This window comes from Cherax quadricarinatus, chromosome 72 (assembly GCF_038502225.1).
Source record: "Cherax quadricarinatus isolate ZL_2023a chromosome 72, ASM3850222v1, whole genome shotgun sequence".
In the NCBI taxonomy this organism is placed as follows: Eukaryota; Metazoa; Arthropoda; class Malacostraca; order Decapoda; family Parastacidae; genus Cherax; species Cherax quadricarinatus.
The window spans coordinates 9,387,926-9,404,075 of NC_091363.1; the positions used below are offsets into that span (position 1 = coordinate 9,387,926).

At 37.9% G+C, this 16,150-nt stretch overlaps 1 protein-coding gene across 1 annotated transcript in view; it reads left to right on the forward strand.

Annotated features, from left to right (window-relative positions):
- pcx (pecanex) overlaps positions 1-14,446 on the forward strand; it is a 101,452-nt gene extending 87,006 nt beyond the window's left edge. Inside the window, exon 19 of the mRNA XM_053794952.2 lies at positions 808-14,446. Coding sequence (XP_053650927.1) covers positions 808-1,089 — 282 coding nt within the window. The 3' untranslated portion in view covers positions 1,090-14,446. The remainder of the gene's footprint in view (positions 1-807) is intronic.
- Positions 14,447-16,150: the final 1,704 nt, after the last annotated feature.

The window sequence follows — 16,150 nt, forward strand, 5'->3', positions numbered from 1 at the left end:
CAGATTTAATTCCCAAGATCAAGAACTGGTGAGGGGCTCTTGATCTAGGGAATTGGATCTGTGCTCCAGATCCCTAAATTAATAATAATAATAATAATGATAATAGTAATGAGGAGCATCAAAACACTGCCAACTCAGTGCACTGTTTACCTTGCCATGAAAGCATTTCTCTCATGTTTTGCTTGCATTTGGTGCAGTTATTTTGCCAAATTTCTTTTTTCTAACCATGGGTCCTAAGAAAGTAAGTGCAAAGGACAGTTCTGAGAAGAAAAAGAGAATGATGTCCGTGGAATTTAAGCGTGAAATCAGATAAACAAGCAAGGTGTGCGGGTTGTGGGTTGAGGGGGGAAGCGAGGAAAGCTCTTCTTGTAACTGATGTTGGCTCATAACTCAGAGCAAAACATCGACCGAACGACAGCTCGTATATCAAAAAACTCGTATATTGGGACACTCGTCAGTCAAGGTTCTACTGTATTTGCTTGCTCAAATGGAATGTGGGAGAGTGAGGGTTGCCTCATCAGTAGTAATTAACTGGAGAAATTAAACCAAGTACAAATGACAGAATAGTACAAGGGAAACAAGAATGATATAAATTAAAAAAAAAAAAAAAAGGATTCTGATAGTCTCTAGTAGGAAGACAACTGATAGAGAGAGTAAATGAATGAATGAGAGTAAACAAGAGAGAAAAGGAATTAGAGAATGAGGGTTCATACATACACAATATATGTAAATATGCTGTATTAAGAAACAAATCCCAGCACTTGTAATATGAAATTTCCACAAAATTTCATGTCATCTTATTTTCAGATAATAGATGCCAACCAAGTTTATGACACCTTGAATTTAGGTCGTCGTATAGATGTGATGTGGCCAGATGAAGGGATGCGCAAGAGAGGTGGAAGAAGTTTTTGGGGTCACTGGGTGCCAGTGGAGGGCATGGAGGGACCTGTTGTTCACATGTGGACACCACACCACCTGGACCCCCGTCTTCGCTCACATGTGGATCGTATCATTCTCCTAGTTCAGATTGAGGATAAGTTTGTTCCGGTTGCCCAGAGTGCTGTACAAGACCTTGGGGCAGAAGTCTAGACTGCACTTCTCTTGTTACTGACTCAAAATTGTAATAGTACGATTGTAAACAATTCATGGAGTGAGCAGGATTCAAAACGACTGCAAGCCAGTCCTAAAACTAGCGGGCCTGCGCTTTAACCATTGTACCATGCTGGCCTAATAAGGTTCGTCCAACTAGGTATAGTTCTATACACTAGGAAGGTTAGCAAGGGCACCACTGTGACCTCAAATGCAGGATTTTACAGAAGAATCTCACACCAACATGGCTGTGGCAAGATCTAGCTCAAGAGATTTTTATGTTAAACATCACCTATAGCAGTCACCGCTGTTTGCTCTGACAATAGCCTCCCTTTTCATGTTTAAAAAATTTGAGCATGTATGGAGAATTTATTAATCTAATTTGATAAATTTTATTAATTGTTAATATTTATTTAAAAATCTTTTATTAGAACCCTTTTAAAAGATTTTAGATATTGTGCTAGGGGAAGAAGACATAAAGCATTCTTAAATCAAAAATATGTCTGGACTTCAGAGAAAGAAATATTGGTATGGTAGGTTGCAGTGTGACAGAGGCAGATGCATATTATCATACCTCATCTCCCGTATTTCGTGTGCTTCCGTGCATAATATAATTTTGTAACTGAAAAACCACTGCACTGTAGAAGCTCTGATTTCATATTGATATATGATATGAAGTTTTCAGAATACTTAGAGGTGTGCACGAAGTAGACAAAGTGCGCCAAAAATCTTGGTATCTATCACCTTATCCATTTGTTACGGAGCTAACCGGCAGCCTTCCAGGAGAAAGTAGTAAATTTATTCACATTGAAATAATACAGTATGTTAAGCATGGATGAAAGACTTTGAACACTAGCAGGTACTACTCAGTACACTACTTGTTCTTAAGAGAAGTCTCCAGTGCTCAAATTGTAAATACTACATACTAGGTACTTTATTGTGGGGGAGGGGGGTGGAGTAGAGTCTGATGTATAGTCAAGAACAGTCATTGCTTCATGAAAACAAACATTCTTAACATAGTGATAATTTATATTGTACATATTGGTTCTTAGATCAATTGCAAAGTGATACTGCTCATCAGAAGTAGAACTGAAATAAGTACCAGTAGTTTGTGTTCTCTCAGTTTCTCCTGGTAGATTGTCAGTGCACTCACATCAAGGTGATGTAGGTAAAGTTAGATTAAATTTTTAATTAATATGAATAGCACATTTTTTAATAATAATTTTTGACTTAAGAACTTTATACAAGTTAAACTTCGTCCATCCTATGATTTACTTTCCTTGTAAATGTGCCTGCCTGTGACACTTATTAGTCAAGTATCCTGGCAGTCATTTTATTCAGTACTGTACTTCCTAAAGCACATTTATCTTTTAGGATAAATCTTGAAAGCATGTGAACCATCCAGCTAGAATGTAAAACATAAACTATGATGAGTCATACATAGGAACTCTGTTAGGTGAGCCTACTATGTTGTGATAATAAGCAGGAGAGGGCATCTGTGACTTAATACAGTAATTACAATGATGACAAGTACTGTACTTACCCATTTATGGTGGATCTCTTGTGAATGATTTTCTTTTGTGAAGCAAACATTAATGGTCTTTGTCTTTCAATTTGTTGGTTCATGTCTTCATGATCACAATGTTGAAAGATGGTGCTGTGTAATACTTTCTAGAGGCTTCAGCCTTGCCATTCCAAAGGATGTTTTTATTCCTATGAGGGTAACATGAGGGATTTTTTTTGTATCAGCTGTCTTATGACTTCCATTCACTGTAGTGAGACTTTTAATTTAGTCTACCTAAAACATATGCAGTGAATATAGTTTTGTTCTCAGTATAAAAAAAATGTCTACAGTTGTGGAGAAACCAGTGTGATAATAAGGTTTTTGTTTATTTACTTTGAAGATATTTTTCTTTTTAATGATCACAGATACACAGACTTTCAGTGTGAAGTAATGTATACACACTTGAAACAAATGTCAGTTTCCTTGATCTAAACAAGAGGTTCTACCTTTTATAATTATTAGTAGACATTTTTCTTTGTTAGAAATGGCATAGCTGATATACAGGTACTTTCCTTACGAATACTATACCAGCTTGTAACTGATTGCTACACTGTACTTATAATTGATTGTTGGGTATTTGTTTTTTCATAATTAACTTAACAATAATTATACATAGGATAGTGTTTTGGATTTTTGTCATGCTTGTCAGAAATTGCCAAACATCTGAAACTTTATATGCAACACTGATTTTGGATATATTGATAAGAAAAGGCTGAAAACATCTGCTGAAACTTTGTTGCTTATTAGTTATCTCTGACATTGTAATTGTTAATCCATGATTCACTACCACATGTGTATAACATCACAATAACACACAAAAGTAACTGACATATAGTGGTGTGGGACACACAGCTGAATGGGTCTGGAGCTTCCTTCTGTCTGACCATTTGTGTATTTCATATCTCATTTGTTTACAAAAAGGAAGAATCTTTGCAAGTATTTTGAGTAACTAGCTGACTTACCATTTTTGAGCATTATAGCACTTGACAGAAATTTTACAAATATTTTGCTGATAACTTAGCTGTTACACTCTACCTTTTACATTCCTACTGGTAAGTACTTGCAACAGTATTTTAGCATTTTTTTACTGCCAATAATCAATTCAAGGTTTCATACAGATGTCTGTAAGTCTCTCAAATGTAGCATACTTTTAGTAGTAGTAATTGCTTCACTTTTATGATAGTGAAACTAGTATGTTAAATTCTTTTATGTATGTTTCAGGTTCTCTTTAAGAGGCATCTTATGCTGAAAGGTACCTAAAATGTGTGGGTAACAGTCTGCTCATAGCTAATCCCTCAAGGCTCAGGAGGAGTTTCTAAGGAGAATATGGCAACAAAAAATAAATTAATATACTTACCTACAAGGGGTGTGCTAAAGTATCAGTATCAGCTCATTTTTATGGTATCGGTATCAGCTTAAAATTGAGTATTTTTAATTGTATCAGTGAGTATTGGTAAATTTTGACAGTATTGGTATTAGTATTTGTGGATAGGGACTTAATTTTGAAGGTATCAATATCAGCAAAAATTTTAGTGTCATCACATCCCAATTGCCTACCATGAAATGCATTTACACCTTGTAGAACATTTTATATATATTTTCTAACTGCTGTACTTCTATCTGCATTTTTATTTTATAAAAAACTTCTAGTGTAACAGATTCATATTTTTGTATGTACTAGTTGAATTATGTAATGGTATTGAACCCTTTCACTTTCCAGACCCTCAAAATTAATATTGCTCGCAGTGTCCACTTTAAAAAAAAAAAAATTCTGAACGTAATGACACTAAAAATATGATATTTGATGGAAAACTTACAGAATTATGCAGGTGCAAAGTTAGCAATCTGGGGGCAGTTTATGCATCGGCCATTTCACCCATTTTGATCAAATTCTTAGCTATTTCACTAGTATGCCTTCCATTCTATCAGTTAAACACAAGAAACTGCCCATTCAGCTACTAGCGCTACCCCATCAAGTGTAGAAGAGTCAGTAATTTGGCCAATTTTACACAAAAAATATACCAATTTTAAAAATAGAGTGCAAAATCAACAATGTAGACATTTCTGGAACTAAAACAATATTTCCTCTGTGATCTAAGTGTAAGTAGAAGTAGCAAGACATACCTGAGATCTTGCATGTTTATGAGACAAAAAAGACACCAGCAATCCTACCATCATGTAAAACAATTACAGGCTTCTGTTTCACACTCACTTGGCAGGACAGTAGTACCTCCCTGGGCAGTTGGTGTCTGTCAACCTATTACCAAATTGTAAGAGTTAAAAAATTTAGCTAGATTTTTTTTTTAACCTTAATGGGTGTAACCCAGAGGAGAAAATGTCTGTTGGAGGGTTCTAACACTACACCACATATTACCCTCCGACTGCAACATCCCTACCCATCCTTTGGAGTGCAAGCACTGTCCTTCCCACATCCATCTCATCATTTTCTGTAGAATTCTGCATAGTGGTCTGAATTCCACACAAGTTTTTTATTACTAGCCTTCACTGTAAGACAGTACTGTGAAGAAGGACTGAGTATTTCCTTAGCAAGCAAGTAGGTCATAAAGAAGTACAAAAACAAGAAGAGACAGCAGTATACAGAAGTGAAAATGAAAACCCCCAGAACACAAACAGATATTGAATAATGGGCAGTGTGCTGGTAGATAAAATGTAGTAGACCTGCAATTGCTGCTGTAGTGTGTGTAGGTGAAGTTATATGAATGGTAATAATGCAACCCCTATTTATTTCTCTCATTAAAGAAATTCCAAATATAACTGATGCAGACTGGTGTACTAACTTAGTCAAGTGTCATTTATTTGAGTATATTTTGGCAGTTTCCAAAATTGGGCCTTAGTAGCAAGTTTTTGATTGTCTTAAGTTTTACTAAATGATCAGAGGGCTGAGGAGGGGTTGTTTAGATGGTTTGGACATTTAGAGAGGGTGGAGAAAAATAGGATGACTAGGAGTCTGTGGAGACAAAGAACTTTGTCCTTCGAGGCAAAGAGGGGAATGTATGAGAGTATAGTTTTACCAACGCTCTTATATGGGTGTGAAGCATGGGTGATGAATGTTGCAGTGAGGAGAAGGCTGGAGGCAGTGGAGATGTCATGTCTGAGGGCAATGTGTGGTGTGAATATAATGCAGAGAATTTGTAGTTTGGAAGTTAGGAGGAGGTGCAGGATTACCAAAACTGTTGTCCAGAGGGCTGAGGAAGGGTTGTTGAGGTGGTTCAGACATGTAGAGAGAATGGAGCGAAACAGAGTGACTTCAAGAGTGTATCAGTCTGTAGTGGAAGGAAGGCGGGTTAGGGGTCTGCCTAGGAAAGGTTGGAGGGAGGGGGTAAAGGAGATTTTGTGTGCGAGGGGCTTGGACTTCCAGCAGGCATGCGTGAGCGTGTTTGATAGGAGTGAATGGAGACAAATGGTTTTTAATACTTGATGTGCTGTTGGAGTGTGAGCAAAGTAACATTTATGAAGGGGTTCAGGGAAACTGGCAAGCCGGACTTGAGTCTGGGAGATGGGAAGTACAGTGCCTGCACTCTGAAGGAGGGGTGTTAATGTTGCAGTTTAAAAACTGTAGTGTAAAGCACCCTTCTAGCAAGACAGTGATGGAGTGAATGATGGTGAAAGTTTTTCTTTTTCGGGCCACCCTGCCTTGGTGGGAATCGGCCAGTGTGATAATAAAAAAAATAAATATAAATAGGAGGGTGTATAAATCTGGGGTGGAGGGAAGGAGGGGTATTGGTTGGAGTCTTCCTTGGAGAGGTTGGGGGGAGATGGTAAAGGAGACTTTGAGTGATAGGGGCTAGGACATCCAACAGGTTTGTGTGAGCATGCTAGATAGGAGTGAGTGGAGGCAAGTTGTTTTATGATTTGGCATGCTTCTGGAATGTGAGCAAGGTAACATTTATGAAGGGATTCAGGGTAACTGTTTAGCCAGACTTAAGTCCTAGAGGTGGGAAGTACATTGTTTTCATTCCAAAGGAGGGGTGGGGATGTTGCAGGTTGAAGAATCATTTGACCTGTGATATGCATCTGGCAAGAATGTGATCGAATGAATGATGATGAATGTGTTTTTCTCTGTTTCAGGTCACCCAGCCTCAGTGAGAAATGGCGGATGTGTTAAAAAGTGTATGTACAGTTTAAAAGATGAGAATACTGAAGGCAGTGCCATTGTTTCAAATATCTTTTAAATGAAATAAAGAGGTTTATGTGTAAGTATGTGTGTGTGTTACAAATGTCAAATGTATTCAGTTTCCTGAGTTCTTAAATATGAGTCTGAAAGTAAATGATTGTACTGTCATTGTTGGCTATGTATGGAAGTGAACAAGTGTGGGTGTGTTGAGCATGCAAGTGTTGAGGGTGAATGAAAGCATGCAAGTGTTGAGGGTGAATGGAAGCATGCAAGTGTTGAGGGTGAATGGAAGCATTTAAGTGTTGAGGGTGAATGGAAGCATGCAAGTGTTGAGGGTGAATGGAAGCATGCAAGTGTTGAGGGTGAATGGAAGTATGTAACTGTTGAGGATGTATGAAAATATGTAACTTTTGAACATGTGTGAAAATATGTAACTTCAGAATGTATGAAAGTATATAACTGTTAAGGGTATATGGAAGTAAGTTTTAAGAATATATGAAAGTGTATTGTGTTGAGGATGTATGGAAATGTGCAGGTGTTGAGGATGTATGGAAGTTGATAACAAGTATAATGAACACTTGTCAATGCTGAGTAATAACCCAAATGGAGACAAGCTCAGAATATTAATTGGTTTGTATATTTCGATGCCCTTCTGGGATTCTCTTCAGCAGATATACGAGTGAAAAAGAACATGAATACTATATAGGGAAGGTTGCACCTCTTTCCGTACAAGGGAGTGTGCATTGGGGGATGTGGCAAGTGGTGAGTGGGTGAGATAACAGGACCTGTAGTGAAGCTAAAGATTTAGGTAGGAAGTTCTTTTAAGAACATAAGAAGGAACACTGCAGCAGGTGTACTGGCCCATGCAAGGCAGGTCCATGTCTCCTCTCCGGCTTAGACCAGTGACCCACCCAGTCAGGTCACATCCACTTAAGGAAGGAGCATGGCATCTGACCTAGTAGCACAAGCTAGTCAGGTCCAACTCACAACCACTCATATATTTATCTAACCAATTTTTAAAACTACACGTTTTAGCTTCTATGACGGTACTCGGGAGTTTTTCACTCATCCACAACTCTATTACCAAACCAGTGCTTTCCTATATCCTTCGTGAATCTGAATTTTTCCAGCTTGAAACCATTGCTGCAAGTCCTGTCTTGGCTAGATATTCTCAGCATGCCATTTGCATCTCCTTTATTTATTCCTGTTTTCTATTTATGCACCTGTCATATCCCCCCTAATTCTACGCCGTTCTAGAGAGTGCAGATTCAGGGCCCTCAATCTATTCTCATAGGGAAGATTTCTGATACTTGGGATGAAGCCAAGGATTCTGTTAGCTTAATTGCAGACACTTATGCATTGTTGTGTTGGTTTCAGATTATGTACTGCTAACCAGAACTCCTAAGTCAAAGCTTTTTGCAATCGGTAATATTAAGATTACATTATTTAGTTTATATGTGGCATGGTTATTTTCCTGTCCAACATTTAGAACTTTGTATTTGTCTATATTAATCCTTTGACTGTCACAAGCCCCTTTCTGAAACTGTCATTCTGTAGCAAAATTTTTTGGAAAAAAAAAAAAAAAAAAAAACTTATGAAATGATAAGAGAATCTTTTCCAGATGGTAATGACACCAAAAGTATGAAATTTCATGGAAAACTTACGGAATTATGCTCCTGCAAAGTTAGTGGTCTCAGTGACATATACGCATTGGCGATTTCGCCAAATTTGAGCCCTGTTTTTGGCCAATTCCTTTGTTCCAGTTGACCAAACTCATAGCTATTTCTTTAGAACTCCATTTTTTCTATCAGTTGAGTACAAGAAACTGCCCATTTACCGATTTGAACTACCCAATAAAGTGGTAAGAAATTGGCAATGTGGCCAATTTCACACAAATTAAAAAGATGCCAATTTCAAAATAGGGTCCAGAAGAAAACATGTAGACATTCTTGGTACTAAAATAACATATCCTCTGTTCATTAGTCACGTCTCTAGGCCCCTCTTATATTACTATTGCTTTCTATTTTGATTTTTATTCATACAAAAAATACAAAATTTACTGTTATGCAGACGACTGCATTTTTGTAAAAATGGTATACATAATATCAGTGCACTAGTGAAAGAATATTAGACTCCCCAGTTGATGTGTATTGGACATGTGGTGTGATTTGCTTACTCCTGAACATTGCTAAAATTCGAACATTTCTGCTACTTTGAGCTCAATTTCAAGGTCGTTTTCATCGTGAAACTAAACAAAATCATCTCTATTTCTGTAATATGTTTTCCATTTTATCACGTGAGATCTTGAAAACAAGAATACAACAATAAATACTACATGAAAATACACCTCAAATTCGGCGTTTTAATCCAAAAAAACAGTCAGTTTTTTTTTTCTCATTATGCACTGCGTGCTGCAGGATTTTTTTATGTGGTGCACACTGACCACACAGACCCATTTTCTCACATGTGGGCCTACCAGCTTTCTTGTGCTTGATTTGAAGCCTCTAGAATTATTGAGTATATATACGTCAGAAACACTGGCTCGTAAGACGTATATATACGACCAAAACAGTCAAAGGGTTAAACTGCATCTGCCACTTCTCCGACCATTGCAGCAGTCTGTTCAAATCCTGGAGTGCTCCATTGTCCTCAGTAGAATGAATTGGATGGCCTATTTTGGCGTCATCAGCAAATTTGCTTATGTCGCTATTTATTCCCTCATCTATGTTTATGTAAATTGTGAACAACAAGGGGACCAACACTGACCCCTGTGGAACACTTCTTGTGACATGCCCCTATTTTGATTTCTCCCCATTTATGCAAACTTTCTGCTGCCTATTTGTCAACCATGCCTCTACCCAGGATAAAAATTCTGTGCCTTACGTTTCCTCAATAGCCTCTGATGTGCTTTGTCATTCCTGATCTTGTATTAGGTTGGGCACTGGTATGTACTTCTTGGAAGGGTACAAGTATTTTGGGTGTATTGAAATGTACAAGTGTTTTGGATTCATGGAAGTATACAAGTGTTTGATAGGAGTGAATGGAGACAAATGGTTTTTAATACTTGACATGCTGTTGGAGTGTGAGCAAAGTAACATTTATGAAGGGGTTCAGGGAAACCGGCAGGCCGGACTTGAGTCCTGGAGATGGGAAGTACAGTGCCTGCATTCTGAAGGAGGGGTGTTAATGTTGCAGTTTAAAAACTGTAGTGTAAAGCACCCTTCTGGCAAGACAGTGATGGAGTGAATGATGGTGAAAGTTTTTCTTTTTCGGGCCACCCTGCCTTGGTGGGAATCGGCCAGTGTGATAATAATAATAATAATAATAATAATACAAATGTTGAGTTTGCATGAAGTATTCCAGCATTGAGGATGCATGGAAGTATTCCAGTGTTGAGGAAATGGAAATGTGAATGTGTTGATGTATGGAAGTGTACACTTCCATACATCAGCATTTGTACAAGTGCTGATGTACGGAAGTGTACAAGTGCTGATGTATGGAAGTACATGTATTTTAATTGATGTAATTAAAAACTGAACAGAAGCTAAGGTGTTTGAGTATAGATACAGCAGTTAACCCTTTGGGGGTTTCAGACGTACTAGTACATCTTACGACCCAGGGTTTTTGACGTACTAGTATGCCTGAATTCTAGCGCCCTCAAATCTAATGAGAGAAAGCTGGTAGGCCTACATATGTAAGAATGGGTCTATGTGGTCAGTGTGCGCAGTATAAAAAAAATCCTGCAGCACACAGTGCGTAATGAGAAAAAAAAAAACTTTGACCCTGTTTTTGGATTAAAACAGCGACTTTGCACTGTATTTTCGTATGGTATTTATTGTTGTATTCTAGTTTTCTTGGTCCCATTTTATAGAATGGAAGACATATTACAGAAATTGAGATGATTTTGACTGGTTTTACAATGAAAAGTACCTTGAAATTGAGCTCAAAGTAGCAGAAATGTTCGATTTTTACCAAAGTTCAAAAGTAAACAAATCATGCCAGGCGTCCAATACACATCAACTGGTGAGTCTAATATTCTTTCACAAGTGCGCTGATATTATTTATACCATTTCTACACTAATGCAGTAGTCTGCGTAACAGTAAATCTTATTTTTTTGTAAGAATAAAAATTCAAAGTGGAAAGCCAAAGAAATATAAGAGGGGCCTGGGGATGTGACTAATGAACAGAGAATTTGTTATTTTAGTGCCAGGAATGTCGTTCTTGTTTATTCTGGACCCTATTCGGAACTTGGCATCTTTTGAAATTTGTGTGAAATTGGCAAAATTGCTAAATTCTGACCACTTTATTGGATAGTTGAAATCGGTAAATGGGTGGTTTCTTGTACTCATTCGATAGAAAAAATGGAGTTTTAGCAAAATAGTTATGATTTTTGTTGACTAATACACTGGAATTGGCTGAAAACAGGGCTCAAAGTGGGCAAAATCGCCGATGCGTAAACATCGTCGAAACCACTAACTTCGCGAGAGCATAATTCCGTAAGTTTTCCATCAAATTTCATACTTTTGGTGTCATTATGATATGGAAAAGATTCTCTATCTTTTCATAAGAAAAAATAATTTTTTTTTTTTTTTTGAAATTTGGCCGACCCTGAGAACAAGTCTCTGAGAGGACCTGTCGACCCCCAAAGGGTTAAGAGACAGGAATATGAAGACAGTAAATACTCAAATAATGGATGTGTATTATGTTACATTTTGGACTTAGTGCACAGCTTTTACCACAGTCTAATTAGAAAAAGTGAGCTTGAGAAAAGTGGAAAAACCATATATAAACTTCCTGAGATTTTGCGACGTTTCTTGCACTTTGTAAAATAACTTTTTACTTTAAGTACAGCTTTGCATTGCTTGGATAAGATATTTTAATCTGGACTTAGTTGTTCCACTCCATCTAATTGGAAAGTAAAGGAGTTTTTTAGTGTTGACTCTTCACTTTGGTAACATAGTTCATAGCCATAGTCCCCAGAGAGACCATTTTAATAAGTGTTCAAGTGTTTTATGATTGTTGCATACATAATTATATACTTTATTCGAATATTTATTTGCTGCCATGTATATGTGTACAGCCTATATACATTTATACAGTGATACCTCGCATATCTGGCCTGCCATTATCCGAAGCTCGCCAATATTCAAACAGGTCCTAAAATTATTACCGAAACATCCAAACAGCTGTTCAGATGTTTTCTGCCTTCTCAAAAACTGGAAAAAGTGCCAAAAGAAAAGTGATGGCGAAGCCACGGAGCTTGGAACTCAATCAGTGCATGATGAAGTGGTACCTACAGCAACATGGTAGTGGTATGATGGTTCGTGGCACCGAACTTAAAATGGCTGCAGCTACAGAAATCCGGGAGGCTGTTATTCAAGCCTCACCTATCTGGAAACTCCATGTTTCCAAACCGGTCTCGGCGCATATAGTTTTGACATGAGAGGTATCACTGTGCATGTATTTTTTTCCCAACATGCTGGCCATCTCCCACCAAAGCAGGGTGGCCCAGAAAAGAAAAACACACTTTCACCATCATTCACACACAATCACTATCTTTGCATAGGTGCCCACATATGACAGTTTAGATGTCACTCTAAACAGTCAGAATTAAATAGTGATTATATATGAGTGAGGTGAAAGTGTTGAATGATGATAAAAGTATTTTCCTTTTGAGGATTTTCTTTCTTTTTGGGTCACCCTGCCTTGGTGGGAGACGGCCAACTCGTTGAAAATATATATATACATGTATATAGGTTGGTAGACAGCAGCCGCCCAAGGAGGTACTACCGTCCTGCCAAGTGAGTGTAAAACGAAAGCCTGTAATTGTTTTACATGATGGTAGGATTTCTGGTGTCCTTTTTTTCTGTCTCATAAACATGCAAGATTTCAGGTATGTCTTGCTACTTCTACTTACACTTAGGTCACACTACACATACATGTACAAGCATATATATACACACACCCCTCTGGGTTTTCTGCTGTTTTATTTCTAGTTCTTGTTCTTGTTTATTTCCTCTTGCCTCCATGGAGAAGTGGAACAGAATTCTTCCTCCGTAAGCCATGCGTGTTGTAAGAGGCGACGAAAATGCCAGGAGCAAGGGGCTAGTAACCCCTTCTCCTGTATATATTACTAGATGTGAAAGGAGAAACTTTTGTTTTTCCTTTTGGGCCACCCCGCCTCGGTGGGATACGGCCGGTGTGTTGAAAGAAAGAAAAAGAATATAGTTTTTATTGCATTTATGGATTTAGAAAAGGCATATGATAGAGTGGATAGGGGAGCAATGTGGCAGATGTTGCAAGTATATGGAATAGGTGGTAAGTTACTAAATGCTGTAAAGAGTTTTTATGAGGATAGTGAGGCTCAGGTTAGGGTGTGTAGAAGAGAGGGAGACTACTTCCCAGTAAAAGTAGGCCTTTGACAGGGATGTGTAATGTCACCATGGTTGTTTAATATATTTATAGATGGGGTTGTAAAAGAAGTAAATGCTAGGGTGTTCAGTAGAGGGGTGGGATTAAATTATGGGGAATTAAATACAAAATGGGAATTGACACAGTTGCTTTTTGCTGATGATACTGTGCTTATGGGAGATTCTAAAGAAAAATTGCAAAGGTTAGTGGATGAGTTTGGGAATGTGTAAAGGTAGAAAGTTGAAAGCGAACATAGAAAAGAGTAAGGTGATGAGGGTATCAAATGATTTAGATAAAGAAAAATTGGATATTAAATTGGGGAGGAGGAGTATGGAAGAAGTGAATGTTTTCAGATACTTGGGAGTTGACGTGTCGGCGGATGAATTTATGAAGGATGAGGTTAATCATAAAATTGATGAGGGAAAAAAGGTAAGTGGTGCGTTGAGGTATATGTGGAGACAAAAAACGCTATCTATGGAGGCAAAGAAGGGAATGTATGAAAGTATAGTAGTACCACCACTTATCTGGGTGTGAAGCTTGGGTTGTGAATGCAGCAGCGAGGTGGTGGTTGGAGACAGTGGAGATGTCCTGTCAAAGGGCAATGTGTGGTGTAAATATTATGCAGAAAATTCGGAGTGTGGAAATTAGGAGGTGTGGAGTTAATAAAAGCATTAGTCAGAGGGCAGAAGAGGGGTTGTTGAGGTGGTTTGGTCATTTAGAGAGAATGGATCAAAGTAGAATGACATGGAAAGCATATAAATCTATAGGGGAAGGAAAGAGGGGTAGGGGTCGTCCTCGAAAGGGTTGGAAAGAGGGGGTAAAGGAGGTTTTGTGGGCGAGGGGCTTGGACTTCCAGCAAGCGTGCATGAGCGTGTTAGATAGGAGTGAATGGAGACGAATAATACTTGGGACCTGACGATCTGTTGGAGTGTGAGCAGGGTAATATTTAGTGAAGGGATTCAGGGAAACCGGTTATTTTCTTATAGTCGGACTTGAGTCCTGGAAATGGGAAGTACAATGCCTGTACTTTAAAGGAGGGGTTTGGGATATTGGCAGTTTGGAGGGATATGTTGTGTATCTTTATACGTATATGCTTCTAAACTGTTGTATTCTGAGCACCTCTGCAAAAGCAGTGATAATGTGTGAGTGTGGTGAAAGTGTTGAATGATGATGAAAGTATTTTCTTTTTGGGGATTTTCTTTCTTTTTTGGGTCACCCTGCCTCGGTGGGAGACGACCGACTTGTTGAAAGAAAAAGTGTATATGTATATATATATATAATATATATATATATATATATATATATATATATATATATATATATATATATATATATATATATATATATATATATATATATATATATATATATATAATTTCATATATATATAATTTATATAATTTATAATTATAATTATAATATATAATATATAATTTCATATATATATGTAATTTCATGCACTGGTCAGGGAGGTATACCATCTTTTAGGAGTGAAGAAGAGCAGAATGTAAGTGTGGGGGAGGTACGTGAGGCATTACGTAAAATGAAAGGGGGTAAAGCAGCTGGTACTGATGGGATCATGACAGAAATGTTAAAAGCAGGGGGGGATATAGTGTTGGAGTGGTTGGTACTTTTGTTCAATAAATGTATGAAAGAGGGGAAGGTACCTAGGGATTGGCGGAGAGCATGTATAGTCCCTTTATATAAAGGGAAAGGGGACAAAAGAGACTGTAAAAATTATAGAGGAATAAGCTTACTGAGTATACCAGGAAAAGTGTACGGTAGGGTTATAATTGAAAGAATTAGAGGTAAGACAGAATGTAGGATTGCGGATGAGCAAGGAGGTTTCAGAGTGGGTAGGGGATGTGTAGATCAAGTGTTTACATTGAAGCATATATGTGAACAGTATTTAGATAAAGGTAGGGAAGTTTTTATTGCATTTATGGATTTAGAAAAGGCATATGATAGAGTGGATAGAGGAGCAATGTGGCAGATGTTGCAAGTATATGGAATAGGTGGTAAGTTATTAAATGCTGTAAAGAGTTTTTATGAAGATAGTGAGGCTCAGGTTAGGGTGTGTAGAAGAGAGGGAGACTATTTCCCGGTAAAAGTAGGTCTTAGACAGGGATGTGTGATGTCACCATGGTTGTTTAATATATTTATAGATGGGGTTGTTAAGGAAGTAAATGCTAGGGTGTTTGGGAGAGGGGTGGGATTAAATTATGGGGAATCAAATTCAAAATGGGAATTGACACAGTTACTTTTTGCTGATGATACTGTGCTTATGGGAGATTCTAAAGAAAAATTGCAAAGGTTAGTGGATGAGTTTGGGAATGTGTGTAAAGGTAGAAAGTTGAAAGTGAACATAGAAAAGAGTAAGGTGATGAGGGTGTCAAATGATTTAGATAAAGAAAAATTGGATATCAAATTGGGGAGGAGGGGTATGGAAGAAGTGAATGTTTTCAGATACTTGGGAGTTGACGTGTCGGCGGATGGATTTATGAAGGATGAGGTTAATCATAGAATTGATGAGGGAAAAAAGGTGAGTGGTGCGTTGAGGTATATGTGGAGTCAAAAAACGTTATCTATGGAGGCAAAGAAGGGAATGTATGAAAGTATAGTAGTACCAACACTCTTATATGGGTGTGAAGCTTGGGTGGTAAATGCAGCAGCGAGGAGACGGTTGGAGGCAGTGGAGATGTCCTGTTTAAGGGCAATGTGTGGTGTAAATATTATGCAGAAAATTCGGAGTGTGGAAATTAGGAGAAGGTGTGGAGTTAATAAAAGTATTAGTCAGAGGGCAGAAGAGGGGTTGTTGAGGTGGTTTGGTCATTTAGAGAGAATGGATCAAAGTAGAATGACATGGAAAGCATATAAATCTATAGGGGAAGGAAGGCGGGGTAGGGGTCGTCCTCGAAAGGGTTGGAGAGAGGGGGTAAAGGAGGTTTTG